Genomic DNA, 16,835 nt, shown 5'->3' on the forward strand with positions numbered 1-16,835 from the left:
CCAGCACTGGGGGAAAATCTGAGATTGGAAGCGTGGTCCCCTTACCCCCTTACTCCAAAGGGCATCATTGTGTTCAGCGGGGCGGGGGTGGCATTGAGGGTCCTCCTGAACTGGCACTGGGTACTGCCGGGTTACAATAAAATTAACTCACTGGCAAAGTGGAATATGCCAAGAGAATGGTGAAAATGGTTTGGAGGGGCCTAAAAAGCAAGGCCTGTGAGGAAAGGTCGAAGAAGCTGGGTTTGTTTAGCCTGGACATAAAATGGTGAAGAAAAGCAAGTTACAAAGGGAAAATACTGGAGGTAAAGGATTCCTCCCATTTTAGCCTCACAGGTATGTGTGTGAGGGAGAGGGAGAGGGAGAAAGAGAGGGGGAGAGGGGGAGAGGGGGAGAGAGAGAGAGAGAGAGAGAGAGAGAGAGAGAGAGAGAGAGAGAGAGAGAGAGAGAGAGAGAGAGAGAGAGAAATGAAAAAATAAAAGTCTTTAGGAGGGGTAGAAGCTTTACTGAGTCCCAAGTGCGGAGACTCAAGTCCCAAGTTTAAAATAATCTTTAATTATTTGTTACGGAAGCTAAAATGCACCCAAACTGAATTCTGGACTGGTTGAAAACCTGATTTTGCTATTCCTAAATTAATTAGAAGTGCAAGAAAGAAGAGGGGTGAATTTCATCATCATCATCTGAAAAATACCTTTTATCATAGATTCATTCCCCCCTTCTCCCCCCACTCTGTCCGTGAGCTGATGTACATTTTCAGGCAACAAAATAAAAGAAATTTGTCAGACTTCAGGTTACCCTGCTCTTGGAACATGTAATAGCAAGGCAAAAATTTAAACCTCCCCCCACGTGGCCCAAAGCAAATTGGCCATTTTCATCGGACGACGCGGCACGAACAGCTTCTCTCAATCACATATAATCATTCAGAGCTGTGGTTTTTCGCGAGGCGCGGAGGGAGACACTACATATGCCATTCTGAAAATGACCTTACAATCATACCCACCTCAATTATTGTTGAAAGAGTTAGGATTTATTGTTTTTCATTTTCAAAAGGATTTATCTTAAAGCTTGTGTGTGTGTGTGTGTGTGTGTGTGTGTGTGTGTGTGTTCCCTTTTGCACTTTTCAGAGTACTTCTGCTTCTCTTGTTGTTTACCTGCACTTAGATGGGCATGATTTACATGAAGTAAAGAACGAAAATATGTGGAAGTGACGAGATGTTTCAGGTCCTGCCTGAAAGAGATCAATCTTTTCCAAAAAGGCAGCCCAAAATGTACCTTCCTGGTGTTGTTGGTTCCAGGCAGAGGTGATGGAGGTGTAAGTGTAGCATTGTAGTTCTGAGTCTGGAACAACACTTGCGATTGGAGGCCCCTTCTCAGCATCTCCTGGATGCTTTTTCCCTTCAGACTTTCGGCCGATCCTGTTGTTTCCATGATAGCACAGCATCTGGCTTTTTGAAAAACCCAATTCAAACCCTGACAGTGATTCATTAGGGCTCAGGAAGATGGTTATAATAATGCAGATTATTTGCTTCTTTTTTAAGATGCAGCTAATGCAAAAATTAGGCCTGATGAAATGAGGACATGCACACGAGGCATTTGAATCCGCTTGAGCCATCTACTTAATTCTAAGCAATTCTGTTGCTCATTGAGCCAGATTAACTGAGCACAGATGCCAAAGTCAGAGGGCCAGAGGAAGTAATTTCAACTTCTGAACGTGTTATCCTGTGGCAATTGTTTTAAAGGATAAGGTGGGGGGGCAGCAAGGCCATTTTCCTCAATCAGAGCCAACCAGCCCCAGGTGTCAGGTGTTAGGCAGGTAGAGACGCTTCTGGATCACCTGTGTGACCAGGTTTCTAGATCACCCAACTAATCCCTGCATAAAAGCAGGATTGAAGTCACTGGCCATCAGCTGAATTCAATTGCACAGTTGATCCTGGAGAAAGTAGCTTTGCTAGTCCTATGCTTTGCACTTAGCTGAGCTGGCCAACCCCCATGAGCAGCTGATCTGTGCAGAAAGCCCTTTGAAATCACTGCCCATCAGCTGATGAGTGGCAAGTTCCACTCTGCTGGACCAGCTGTACATCAGAATTCTCTGTGAGCAGTTCAATAGGGCAGCTGATCTCCGCGGAAGGCAGCTTTGACACCTGTACACTCAACACGTTGCCTAGCATGGGTCCTGCAAATCATCATCATTAATGAATTAAATTTCTATACCATGCTTCATACAAGGATCACGGAGAGGTTTACAATATAAAAACACAAAAATACCTAACATAGACTGGAGGTGGGGGAACACCCTGCTCCCCCATACACAATATAAAAGTCCACCAATTGTTTAGTTAGCCAGATGCCTGGGAGAACAGGAATGTTTTTTGCCTGGCACAAAAAAGATACGTAATGAAGGCTCCCTGGGGATAGCATTTCACAAGCAGGGAGCCACCACAGAAAAGGCCCCTTCTCATGTGGAGGAGGCACACAAAAATGGGCCTCTGGTGATGACTGGAGGATACTGGTTGGTTCATATAGGGTGAGGTGGTCCTTGACGTATTGTGGTCCTGAACCTTTAAGGCTTCATAGGTCAAAACCAGCACTTTAAAGTGGCATCTGAAGTAGCTCGACCGAATATGTGTTGTAGTGGATTATATGCTCAAACCATCTTGCCCCAGTGAGTGCATTTCCCAAGCACCACCCTCTGGAAATGACCGTCCACGTAAGAATGGAAGCACTGGAAAGTGATGCCACCCACCCCTAACTCAGACAGCCGCTCTAGAAGGATACTGTGGTTGATGGTATCGAAAGCCACTGAGACGTTGAGGAGAATTAACAAGGACACATTCCCCTCCCCCTCTCCCGACAGAGGTCAACATACAGGGCAATCAAATAAGTTTCTGTGGGAAAAGTGAGCCTAAACCCCAGCTGCAGTGGTTCTAGAAAGTAAGTTTCCTCCAAAAGCACCTGGATCTGGTCTGCAACTACCTGCTCAAGAGCCTTGCCCAAGAAGGGGAGGTTGGCAACTGGCTCCAAGGTGGAAACTCACCAGTCTGAACCAGTGCTTTTTTCTGGGGGGAATATGCAGGGGTATGCATATCCCTAAACATTTTGTGAATCTAAGTTTGGCTTCATTGAGGGACAGTATTTCAGTGAGTAGGAAAATTAGAGTACCCTCAAATAATTTTATTAAAAGAAAAAAGCACTGGTCTGCACAATTATTCAGAAGATCCTGCAGATCCCAACTCATCAGTTGAATGTTTTCGAACCCCTTGCTTGACAAGGGGTTGGACTGGATGGCCCTTGTGGTCTCTTCCAACTCTATGATTCTATGAATTCTCAAGGTGGCAGATCCCACCCACCTCTACTTCATCCGTGTTGAGTAATGCTGGTTAAATACAGTGGTACCTCTACTTACGAATAACTCTACTTACGAATGTTTCTACTTACGAATGGAGCTCCATCCGCCATCTTGGATGTGGTTTAGATAGGATTTTTTCTACTTACGAATTTTTAGATAGGATTTTTTCTACTTATGAATTTTTTTCTCCCAATGCATTCCTATGGGATTCGACTTACAATTTTTTTCTACTTACAAATGTGCATTTGGAACACATTAAATTCGTAAGTAGAGGTACCACTGTATAGGCCTTTTGTTTTAAAGATGTGTATAGATTTAGAGCACCGTAACGTCAGAGAGTAAAACAAAATTATAGCCCTAGTGCCTCCTGTAAGGTTGCCTGCAACAAAATCCAAATCATCACCACTGCCAAATAGACCTGATCAACATATGTTCTTGTGTATGTGCTTTTCACAGAATTATGGCCAAATACACTGGCTGCCACACAATGCCAATCAATATTAAGGCCCTAAAATAAATAAACCAGTTCCCAGAAAAAAAGGACTTTGCAAACAGCTTGAATATATATATATGTATAGCGGGGGTAGTTCTCCGAAATCTACAGTTCAAAGAAAGATATTTCTACTGACAGTTCTGCTAGCTTGAAGAAAGGAAAAAAGAACCGCAAAAAAAGATTTGGCAGCAGTTGAATCATTTGGCTTACCTTAAACATACCAGCCAGTGTTGGCAGCTGAGGACCATGGAGCAACTCAGTGGTCAAAATTATGTTATTTCTATCCTTACATAATAATAATAATAAAGAACAAGTGAAAAAAGTTGAAATGAGCCACAGCTCAGTTTTAAGCCAGCAGGCAAACACACCAAAGAAATTGCAACAACAAAAACCAACCACATAGTGCCTATTCCTAAGCATATTCACTCAGAAGTAGAGATGACCAGAATTCCTGTCCTTTTCGTCCTTCACTCCACCAGTGGTGTAGTAGAGGGGGAAATCAAGGGGGGGGGTAGCTCCAAGACATTCCCAAGTGCTACCAGGGGATGCCAGGAATTGAACATGGGACCTTTTGCATGCAAAACAGATGCTCTGTCACTAAGCTAAGGCCCTTCCCCTATTGCTCCTGTGAACTTTACAGAAGCTCTTTCATTGAGGGAAAACATCCAAGATTCTCAAACTGATTAGGGCATTAATTTTATCCTGCTGCAGCACACCAAAGTTTTCGACTATCCCAAGCAACTCTCTATTATTAGTGAAATATGAGTTAAATTCAGGATCCCCCCCTTCAATGAATGGGCCCTTCATTCTTTCTACTCACTTGCAAGAGATTGGCAGCCGATCTGAATCTATGTGCCTCCTTTGCCTAACAGCTGTGCCACAGATGTGATGCTCTCCTCCTGCCTTTATTCCGAAGCAAGTTTCATCTAAATTAGGCCAGTAATCATTAAGGAAAGGCTACAAAGTAAGTCCGTATATTCCCACGGTGACAGATGCTGAAGTAGCTCGACCGAATGTGTGGTGCAGTGGGAGTGGGAAAACAGGAACATTCCAGTTTGTAAGTCACACGCTTAACCAATATGCTACTCTGGCAAACCCAACCCACATGGACTAGCATGGAAGAATGTTATAGGCTGACAGGGGTACCAACTTGAATAAAATATTGGGGATGGGGCAGGTAAGCCTTGCCCCACATAATTGATCACAAGACGTGGTGGATACCATTTGCATGGCAATGCCCACCAATGGGGGGGGGGCTGGCTCCCTCAATTTTGAGGGGGGGGACCTCAGTCCCTAGGATATGCTCCTATGTAGGCTGATGTATTTTCCATCAACCCCAGTCAGCATAGTAAATGATCAGAGGTAATGTAGTTAAATCTCTATAGGGCCACAACTTCCCCACATCTGCTGTATAGAGATATACAAAAAAGCTAAGAAACGTACAGCAGATGTTATTGTAGGTTTGACCACACACACACACATATAATGTAGCCCAGTAAACCTGGTATTTGGTTAGTGATTTGATGTCTGCTTCTGCCAAAATCTAACTCTTAAATATTTCCATATGGTGCTGTTTACAACCTGTTGATAAGCTGTGTCCTTAGAGAGTCCCCCTAGCTATGAAGAACAGCATTATTACTTGCATGAAGAGGAATATTAATGCACATTGCGGGCGGGGGGCGGCGGCGTTGTTACAATTCACTGGCCCACAGCAGTTTAATAAATGCTTTCTCCTTTATAGAAATTGATAACAGGCACCATATTATATTGAAACAAGCACTGCTGTAAGAAAAAGTGCTGCCTTCTTGATATGAACAGGAATACAATTGCAGTATGCAATGACCCAAGAAAGTGAATTATTTCAAGCGTCGCTCAATGTGAGCAGCAGCCCTCAAGGTACATAAAAGCACAGACAGATGTCCATCTCTAATGGCAACATTAATATGCAGAGGTCCGAATTCAAGGCAAACTTTATTTTTCACAGATCCAATCATTATTTTGTTTCCTTTCTTTGGCTCAGTTGTTCGCTCTGCATGAAATGCATTGTGCTGGAGCGGAGAAAAAGAATCTGCTTTGTGAGGGCAATTTTGCCAAGAGAAAGTGAGGTCTATTCCTCACTAGTCACTTTCTTCCTTGAATTCCAGATAAATGTCATGGATTCACCAAAGCTCAACTTCACTTCCTGTATGAACTCTTCATGTGGCCATTGGATATTTTTTTAAATATATTGAGTCTCAGATTTTATATATGCTGCTGAAGAGATTTATCCCCTAAGCAGTAGAGTTTCCTGGAGAGCATCTAAAGTAATGCTTGGAATACCCTTCTTGAAATTCTATTACTGAGTGGGATCCTGGGGTTTGACACACCCTGGAGTGTCAGCAATGGCGTCTTGATGGTGGATTGCCAACCCCTTGGGATCCAGCTGGCATTATCACCTTCCTTTTCTTCTAGGCATTTGAATAATCTGGGAACACGGATCTGTGCAGTGGTATGGGGACAATGGATTGATTCTGTACTGTTCCAAGTATTGTTGTTTAAATGCTGTTTATGTGATTTTAAATGTTGCAAATAAACCTCCTCCTTGAGATCATCCATGAAGAAGGGTGGAAAAAAGTAAGCTACTAAAGAGAGATTCCACAAGCCCATGCATTAGTGTACAATATTTATTACTTTCCCATAATTTGTGGTCAATTCCTTTGACAAGACAGATTTCATTCTGAAATGAACTTACATTTGGAAGGAAATAAAAAGGCAATGAGCTTAAACATTACAGTAATATTTTGCTGATGCACACTCTTAAAGGACATGCACAATTCATAATCTTAAGACTCTGAACAAAGTTCTCTTTATATGGATTCATAACCGCCTTCTGAGCACAGAAGGGTGAACTATTGCATTAGCAGCCCTTTTACAAATAGACAAAAAAAACCACAAAAAACCACCAACTAAATATATTAATATCTCAGCTTGTTTCCTTCTAATTTTGATTAGCCATATAGTACACAATTAAGGAAAATATACAGCCAAAATGGTACAATAGTGCCTTCCTGACAACAGAAGAAACAGAAAAGACAGTATAAAAATTGCATTTGAAAAGCCCACCGCACTGATTCAAAGTGTCTTGAAAGCCAATAGGAGTACGGCACACATTTCTCCCATTTAACCAAACTCCATCAGTAGTCCGTTAGAGATACCCTCGTTTTCTTCATTGGTCAAAAAAAAGCCCTGCAAGCTCTCTCCTATTATCTTTTAGGCCTATCAATGTCGTCGATAGCTGCTAACAGTTTTTGTCGTGCTTTTTTGTTGATGTGGGACCCCAGACAAACATTCACCAGGTTAGTCAACTGCTTGGCAGAATACTCCTGGGCAAAGAAAGCAAACCACATTTTAGTTTCAAGCAAGCGGAATGACACTGCCCAGAAAATAAGAAACATATTGCTAAAAGAAAAAGAAAAGGAAGAAAATGCACCAAAGCAGAACCTGTCACTTTCTGAAGAAATATCCTAAGCCACACATGTGGCTATTATTTGTGGTTGTGAAGCTTAGAAGGGTGTTTTGCAACAAGTATGGCAGATTATCACGGGGAAATGCTTACAGTTTTAGTCAAGCGCTGGATGGGATGCAGTTCTGTGAATATTTAAACATCTTAAGGCACTTAAAATTTATTTTCCATTCTTCGGGGAAAAATATGCGAAACTGGCTAAGACTGAAAACAACCATGAAAGCAGATACTAAGAAAACAACACTGTTTCGGCAAATCTGTTTTTAGTGCTTCTGCTCACAGTTCCAATTTAGCTTTACCTAAAGGATTTGAGGGGGGAAATTTAGCAATATTGTACCTGATCAAAAGATGCACACATTTCTTAAATAGTGTTTTAAGAAGGATAATTGTTAATTCTTACAATAACACTGAAATGTGCCAGGGCACAGCTGCCTATTTAAACAGAGCTCTCTCTTGCTTTAGACACTGCCAGAACATTTGAGTGATTATTTAACAGAGGTAAAGCTTTTAACATTTCTCTTGGGTAAGGGAGAAGGGTGGAAATGCTCTCAAAGTGGGTTTACGCTCATCCAAGAAAAGTAAATGTCTAGCCAGATTGAGAGCAATCCAGGATTACTGACTCAGTGCAACATTTGCAAGTTTTTAAAAATAATAATAAAAATGCAACCATGCACCGCTCCAACCCATGTATGGTGAGAATAACTGGGATTCTAACTTCACTGTTTACAAGCTGCAATAGTCTCAGAATGAGGAGTGTACAAAAATAGCACTTTTTTAAAAGGTTCACGTTTAACAGAGCTGCGTAAGTTCCAACGCAGACTAGTTGGGTGGATAAAGAAAAGAGGCTGAAACAAGATTTGTGGAAGAAGTGGCTAGAAGTTAAGTAGGGAGTTATTATCCAATGTTAAAAAATAATAATCTGCCAAGACATTTCCCCCCCCCTTTTATTCTGGATGATTAATTGGTGACCTTTGGTGGGTTTGCGCACTGTGTGCCTCAGATGTCTCGTTGAGTGAGAAAAGTTAAGCACAGCTCTGACACATCCAATTCACTTTGTTTCCAGGTTTCCTTTGGTGCAAGCATATGGACTCCTTCCCAGCCTATTACCACCCAGAATCTCTTACAAGCTCACAGCTATTGTGCTACAATTATAGCGTAACATCAATAGAGCATAACATGATTAGGACTCCTTTATCTGTCCACTTACGCCAGCCTTGGACAACCTGACACACACACACACACACACACACACACACATATATATATATATATATGACACAGGATGGTGGAGTCTCCTTCTTTGGAGGTCTTTAAGCAGAGGCTTGACAGGCATATGTCAAGAATGCTTTGATGGCGTTTCCTGCTTGGCAGGGGGTTGGACTGGATGGCCCTTGTGGTCTCTTCCAACTCTATGATTCTAGGATATGCTCATAAATCTTCATGCCCAGGAGGGGTGCAAGTTTTGAAAGTGCCCTTCCAACAGGTTTTGAAAGTGCCTCTCCAAACCAGGCATCCCCAAACTGCGGCCCTCCAGATGTTTTGGCATACAACTCCTATGACCCCTAGCTAACAGGACCAGTGGTCAGGGATGATGGGAATTGTAGTCCAAAACATCTGGAGGGCCAAAGTTTGTGGATGCCTGTCCTAAACCTGCAAGTAACCAAAGATAGATTCCTTTTCATGGAAGGTACTTGGAGAACTTTTTATTCTCTTAATTTATTCAGTACTGCATTTACATACCACCCATGTAATTAAGTTCCCAGGGCGGTTTATGAATCCAAAGGCTTACTGTGATCTATTCTGACTTTCATGATTTTAAAATAAATTGATTTAATAGTTTAATATCTATAAGCTTTCATGTTTACAGTAAAACACGGTATAAAAAATAGTTATAGGATAAATAACCAAAAAATGACAAAGCAGTTATTTTTCTGACTAATGTATTATTCTCATTTCTTTCTTATACAACAAGGCCAAAGTTATGGGTCAATTCCTTAATGATGCGACCAACTGCGGAAATAATCAAGAACTGTTCCTAACGGGCCTTCCAAACTTAGTATATTAAGCAGAAAGGAAGCAGTACATGGAACAGACTGCTACCGAACTGAAAAGCACCAATCAAAAAGGAAGGGAAAAACACAGAAGCCAGTATAGGGGGTTGGGGGGAGAGACACGCACCTCCATTATGCTAGGAAAATAGCTTCTTGAAATGAGCCCCACCCATTTCAGTTGTCAGACCCTTCTGGGAGCCTACACCCTTCCTTGAAGGATTTAAACCCTTCTCTCTCATGTGATTACAATCACTGGCAAGAAAGTGCTGGGAAGCCGCCCAACCCCACCCCTAGCACATTTTTCTAAACCAGGGATCCTCATATGATTTCCAACATTCGCTGTGACAAATAGTAGAGGCTCCTAGCTCAAATGCCCTTCAGCTCTCAATATGGGGCCTGTAATGCCCCGCCGGAGGGTGGAGCTTGCCAGTGTGCCCCCTATTGTCTCTCACGTGATTGTAATGACACGAGGGAAATAAGCATAGGGCTCTATTCAGCTGCAATATTCTCTCTCTCATGGGCCTTTTTATCAAGGGGCAAGTGACTTCAGTGGATGGGGAGGAGACTGAGTGGATGGGCAGGAGAGCAAGTTTATAGCTTTCCTTGCCAGCCACCTGTGCGTAAATTACAGGGACTACACTGTTCCCTCAAGGATATTCCCCACAATTCCCACCCAATGAGAGGAACTAAAAATCCATGTCTTACCCTGTGCTCCTTGATCCAACGTTCCATGTCATTTTCAGTCAAATAATAAGCCTTGATGTAGGTTTCAACAAATTCCTTATCCGGAATAGGTCTAATATCCGTGAGTTTCTCCAGCTTCATTAAAAATTGCTGAAAGTCCAATTGCATCAAGGCACGCCCCTCGTTGCTACACTTTTTGACATTTGCGTAACTAAGACAGACAAGCAACAGATAAGTGTGCAGTTGTGGTTGCATGGTATCTACTCTGATGCCCTCATCTTTGTGGGCAAATTGCCGTAGAATGAGGTGAAGATATCAAGCTGCTATTGGAGACTGATGTATTTACAGAGGACTAAAGGGACAACTCTCACTTCATTTGTGAATACTCTTCTCTTGCCTTTCAAGATGGCAACTGGTTTGGAAAATGAATGGTCTGAATTTGAATCTACAGAACAAATATGGGGTGCACCTCAACAGCCAAAAGTGATATTAATACTTCTGTAGTGATAAATTCTCTTGGTTAAATTGATGTTGGAAGGGCTGTAGCTTAGTGAGAGAGCATCTGCCTTGCTTGCAGACGTTCCCAGGTGAACCCCTGGCATCTCCAGGTAGGGCTGGGAATGGTGCTGTCAGAAACCCTGGAGAGCCACTCCTGGACTGAGCTAGATGGGCCACTTGTTTGATTACTATGTTCCTAAGAACCTTGAGGTGCCGCAGCAGATGTTCTGACCCGGTGATGAAGTGAGCAAGGAAAAGTTTCCACTAATAAATAATATTGTTGCACATGTACAGTGGCTCTGTGCTTGAGCTCAGTTGAAGGATTCTGTTCCTCATAAATCCTATGCAAGACAGCTCATGGACACATGTGGTGTGATCACTGCAGAACTTGAGATATAACCTGGAGATGATCTTCCCGAGGAATGGGGACCCTTGGTCCTCCAGATGTTGTTGGACTTCAACCCCCTTCATCCTTGACCACTGGCTGGATCTGATGGGAGTTAGAGATCCACAACATATAGGAGGCCTGCAGATTCCCCATCTTTGATCCAACTCAAGGCTAAAGTAGGGTCCACACAGTCCAAACTTCTCTGATTAATTAGCTGACATCACCCAAATTTTAAGGTTTTACAAGAAAAGAGCAGGGTTGAACCATGTGCTACAAGGCAGGGAGGGGGACCCGCAAAAAAATTAGAAAAGGTGTCATAATCCACTTACCCTTCTACAATAGTTCTATTAGCGAGTCGTATACAATGCTCCCAAAGAATATTTGACACTGGCAATGGAATACGAACTCTCTTAGAAACCTCATTCAGCTGCCTGTTAAACTGTTCAAATTCCTAATAAAACATAAAGAGAATATTAGTCAGTGGTGGCAATACATAAAAAACATACCTACCGTATATTCCGGCATATAAGACGACCCCCAACTTTTCCAGTTAAAATACAGAGTTTTGTATATACTCGCTGTATAAGAAATACGACCTGGTGTATAAGACGACCCCCGACTTTTGAGAAGATTTTCCTGGGTTAAAAAGTAGTCTTATACGCAGGAATATACAGTATCTAGACATGAAAGCTCATTTATGTAGAGGGAGCAAAGGGAGGCACAAATCTGAATTATACAAAATGGAGAGAAAATGAATTATACTTCATCTCATTTACGGTTATTATGAGGGTTGCCACTAAACTCCCCTATCATCTAAAATTCTGTAGCTGAATTAGATATGCTTTTGGAAGATGGGGAATGTTCACAGAATGTTCATATGCATGAATTGTGTTCACGCTGCTACTTTATCCTTGGTCAGCCCACTGGTCCAGCTGATTGGAAGAAGGCTTTGCAGGGTCTCAGGTAGGAGGCGGGTCTTTCATGTCACCTGATACTTTAACTGGTGATGCCAGGGATTGAACCTGGAGGTTTCTGCAAGGAGGCTTACCTAACTCAACCTAGGCTAGCATGTGCTGATGCTTCTAGTGCACCCCAGGGCGTGCCAACACTTTTCATACTGTAGTTTCCATAGTTTTGGAGCAATTAAATAGTCCAGCTGGGTGTGTGGCAAGAACCTGGTTCACGCTGTACTATCCTGCACATATGTGGGAATATCCTAGACAACACAGCTCATGGGATCTACAGCTGCAATGATACTTCACAAACATGGATATGGAATATCCAATCCAGTAAATTCAATTTATTACTGAATCAGAATTGGCAGGATTTGTCAATCCCTAAAGAAAACAAATATAAACTCATAAAATGCACTACATGCAACACATGAACACACACTATGCATATTTTTATTATAGCCGGCCTGCGTGAAGTGTGAGTTACTAAGGAAAAAAGTTAGTCTCAGTTAAGGATTAAAATTGGAAAGGAATTAGTACAGAATAGTAGCCTATAAATGGAATTCATAAAAATATATAATTTGGTGAATGGATAAAATTAATTCACATACCCCCAAATCTGTTATTCTTGTCCAGGAAATGTAAGGACAACAGAAGACAAAGGCTACCATCCTATGCACACTCACTTGGCAGAAAAGTGGGACTTACTTCTGCTTATGATTGCACTAGTGAAGGACTAACACTTATAAGTAAGTCTGGGAACGCTGATAGTCTTTAGCAGATAGACATAAAACTCATAATGGAAACGAAAAGAGGGAAGGTAATTGCAGACGATTACTCCTCAAGGTCAACCTGACCAGGTTCTGGCACCACCAACAATTAATTAAATTAAGCTTGTCTTTCCTTCTATATTTGTGGTCTCTTGTGACAGGCTTTTCATATTTCCAGCTAAGAGAGTCCCATAATGCTCTTTGTTAATGATATATCCCAACTCATGACCCAAACTAAACCCAAGCAAGTCTTGTGCTCTCACTGCTGGCATGCTACCCACAAGTCTTCAGCTTTAATAATGGGGAAACAAATATTTTTAGCTCTAGCAACAACAACAACAAAAATTAGTTGGAGCAAAACATCCAGCTGAGAATGTGTTGCACGGGATATATAAGAAGGCACCAACAGAAATGATTTCTGTCTTTGTTAGGTCATTAAAATGCAATGCAAGAAAAGAGATACTCACCTTTAAAAGAGAATCTACATAAATGTTGTGTTGTGACATGATTTCTTTCACATCCCATTTCACATTTGCCATTAGCAGCAGCATCTGTTCATAATCAATTGCTTTAGCAGCTACAATCCAGTATATAGGCTTACGGAGTTCACTGGCTGTTGAAACCGTCTGGAACGCAAGGAGAATCTGATGTAACTAACAGCATTTTCTTCCTATGGTACAGGAAAACTTCAGATAAACTGCACACCACTATGTCATGCAGGTGATGTAGCCATTTAGGAGAAATCAGTGAATTCAACCCTTTAAAAAAATAAAAACAGTGGATGTGTGCAGAATCCTGACCTGTGAATAGAACTGCTGAAGAAAAGGTTTCTTGGCTGGAGGCATTACAGCATCAAGATGAGACTGGAGGAACTCAAACTGCTCAGCTAAAAATACTCTGAAAAACAAAAGAGAAAAATCCATTGTGAATATTAGAAAAAGTTGTATTGCCTCCGGAAGACAATACAGTACAAGTGTGCAAATGTCAGCTTCAGAGCCTTTTAGACCAGGTGCATGTCTATGTTGTATCCTGCAGAAGCAACTCCCAATATTTTTTTGTGATGACCTCTAGCTTTAATGGCTTTAAAAGGGAATTAGTCAAATTCGTGAAGCAAAAGCCGACCAGTGGCTATTAGTCATGATGGCCATATGAACACCCCCCACCCAGCTTCAGAAATAATATGCTTCCAAATAGTAATTGCTAGGGAACAACAGCAAGAGAGGCCTTCTGCGTCTGGCACACGGCTATCTCCTAAGGACCTGGGTTTGCACCTGATGCATAGAGGATGCTAGACTAGGGAGGCCTAGACTAGGGGGCTCAGTTTTTTTAAGCTCTTGCTCACTAATCTTACGAACCACATATCTCTATAAGAAATCTCCCAATGGTGCCAACGCTTTGTCTCTGTTACAAAGTGTTAACAAATTATTTCTGAATTAAAATGCTCCGTTTGCTATGAGCACGAACATAGACAAAAATTTAAACAATAGAACACGGTGAAACAAAGCAGTTGGCAACGCAACCAGGCAACTGAATATAGCTGGAGAAGTTCAGGCGAGTACGTTGTCTGATATGCAGTGGCAATCTCAGGAAGCTGAGGTCCAGCGCTACCTAGTGGGCCAAAAGGGTTGATCTAATATTGATCTTAAAAATAAGATAAATTTTTAAGTCAAAGGGGTGCAGAAAAGCTGGGAATGCACCCATTTTAAGCATCACCACAGACAGAGAAGTATGGGATTCAGGATGTATTAGTATAGTCTGAACCATGAATCCCTCGTTTAACCCCAAACGATTTATGCTGTTATCATGCACAAAGCGTCATATCCAATGACAGAAAGCTAATACCATGAAGACCCCACTTGAAGCGGTTCAACAATCAGAGGATGAATCTAAAAACTAATCTGCAAGTGTCCATAGTAATGATTAGAAGGAAACACGGCTTGACAGTTAACGCACAAGGATTCTGTGGCGACCACTCTCTCTGCCAAGCCATATAAAGTGTTGCCCGATGTCAAGACGACAAGGTGGCTGAGATGTGGGGTTGGAACCTTTTCCTTTCTTTCTTCAACAGCAGTCAGCGTTCCAGCGGCATCAGAGGAGACCTCCTGCAGGGGGTATGGGAGAGGGAGGGAGGGAGGGAGGAAAGGAAGACAGGCATCAGTGTTATTGAAATATCATGAACACAGCCTAAGGTATTCAGGCAACGGAAACTGGCACGTCTCGTTTCTATCTAGCTGAAATCCAGCTCAAAGACAGGGTCCTCTGGGGACTAAACCACACTATTGCTGAAATGCAAGAATCCAGGAGGCAGATCTGACCACAAGAACCCACACACTTCAGTGGGCTTCTAAAGGCCGGGAAGCCTGAGATTTGAGAAGCATAATTAATAAGACAGCTCCTCGTCCTCAAGGGTAGCAAAATTAACTTGTTCATTCAGGAACTTTATACTACTCACCTTTAACCCTGCAGCTATTTTTTGTGGATAATCGAGGAATCCATTTAAAAGCTATGATTTTGTTAAATCTCGCAAACACTGCATATATACACAAAAATGTGGGGTGTTTTTTTTTTTAAAAAAAGCAATGGCATTCTGGCTTTGTTTAGCAGGGAAGTCTGTTTCTGATGAAGCCTCACCTTCATGTTATTCAAATCTATCTAGAAGAGAAACCTGACTGGAATACATTAATCCCTCACAGCGCAAGAGATTCATCATGTAGTAGAATTCTCTGTGGGTTTCTCGTTGCTCCAAGCAAATAAAATGCACAAAGTTTTAGGAAAGAATCAATTACTATAAGTAAGTTATATGAAGCCACCAAGATTAGAGGGAGGAGAAACATGGGCAACAAATAAATAATGCTTTCTCGCAGTATTTGCAACAGGGATATATAACCCAAAAATTAATCTGAATGATTTACAGCATAGTAAGTTTTGATAAAGTCATTTTCTGTCCACATCAACAATAAAATGGAAACCTAGATCATATTTAAAGCTCCAAGAGGGTCTATTTTCTAGATACACTACTGGATAGCAGGTGTCAAGCAGATACATATTTCAACCACTATTTTGATTATACAGAATGTCTGAGGCTGGGATTCAAATGGTTGTTTAAAGTTACAATCGCCTGCACAAGCTCAATGGGTTTCTTTTTTAAAACAAACAAACAAACAAACAACAACGTTTTCTTTGGACAGCTGATCTCACTATACTTCAAACTCCCATTGAATTTCTACAGTGAAATACATCAATGAATGGAGAATATAGCCACTCAGTATTTTTTTTTCTAAAAAATGTTTAGGGGTACTCTCACTTTGACTCAAGAAAATCACCATTTTATAGTTCAAATTGGGAAAAATAAATACAGCAAATGGACAAAAGTACAAAAATTCACAAAATGTTTAGGGGTATGCGTACCCCTGCATCCCCCCAGAAAAAAGCACTGTAGCCGCTACTTATTTGTGTGGTCATCTGTCAGTTATTTCACTTTGTCATGAGTGAGAATGTAATCAGAGTTTCACCAAGTGGCCAATCTATTAACCACATTTCAAAAACAGGGATAAAGTGCGAGCGACATTTGGGGACCCTACGGGGAGGGGCAGAGTGATTGTAAAAATGGAAGAGGTGAGATGTTATTCCCAATGCTGCCTGTGGGTGGCATAGTTCTAACAGCTGAATACTAGTACCACTAAGCAAGCAATGGTATATGCTAGTTCAAAACTAGCATATAGTAGTAAAACACAAGGATACCATCTAGCATCAACGGAGCGAAATCTTGAAAACCAAGCAAAACTCTGAAGATTTGCAACAACAATAAATGGACATGAAGATCTAAATGTTTGTAATGCCCAGACTTTTCTTCAGTCATAAAATATGTGCACCTTCCCTTAACAACCACACTTTGTCAAATATTTATATTATAGCAAGCACCTCATCAAATGCATTGCTGTGCTCTCCCCCCTGAACATTAAAAAGATGGAAAACTGTGCCCTATAAAAACAACATTAAAGACATCAAGAGTTTGCAAGGAGAATAACAAACAAACAAGGTGTTTGGGTCAAAGGGGCTGTTACTGTTGAGAAGCGGGGCAAGCAGTTTGAGCTCAAAGACAACTCTGTCTATTCCACATCAGTAAACTTTTTTAAAAATATAAAATCATCTT

General features: G+C 41.5%; 1 protein-coding gene across 3 annotated transcripts in view; it reads right to left on the reverse strand.

Moving 5' to 3' along the window:
• Positions 1 to 6,485: 6,485 nt before the first annotated feature.
• Positions 6,486 to 16,835, reverse strand: part of VPS50 (VPS50 subunit of EARP/GARPII complex) — a 77,600-nt gene continuing 67,250 nt past the window's right edge. For all 3 annotated transcript variants that reach the window (XM_088654193.1, XM_035129040.3, XM_088654194.1), the window contains 6 exons: positions 14,636 to 14,784; positions 13,483 to 13,579; positions 13,150 to 13,308; positions 11,289 to 11,410; positions 10,095 to 10,284; positions 6,486 to 7,198 (listed from right to left, as the gene is read on the reverse strand). In XM_088654193.1, the coding sequence (XP_088510319.1) occupies positions 7,079 to 7,198; positions 10,095 to 10,284; positions 11,289 to 11,410; positions 13,150 to 13,308; positions 13,483 to 13,579; positions 14,636 to 14,784 (837 nt within the window). In that variant the 3' untranslated portion in view covers positions 6,486 to 7,078. The remainder of the gene's footprint in view (positions 7,199 to 10,094; positions 10,285 to 11,288; positions 11,411 to 13,149; positions 13,309 to 13,482; positions 13,580 to 14,635; positions 14,785 to 16,835) is intronic.

This window comes from Zootoca vivipara, chromosome 11, assembly GCF_965207765.1.
Source record: "Zootoca vivipara chromosome 11, rZooViv2.hap1.1, whole genome shotgun sequence".
Classification (NCBI taxonomy): Eukaryota; Metazoa; Chordata; class Lepidosauria; order Squamata; family Lacertidae; genus Zootoca; species Zootoca vivipara.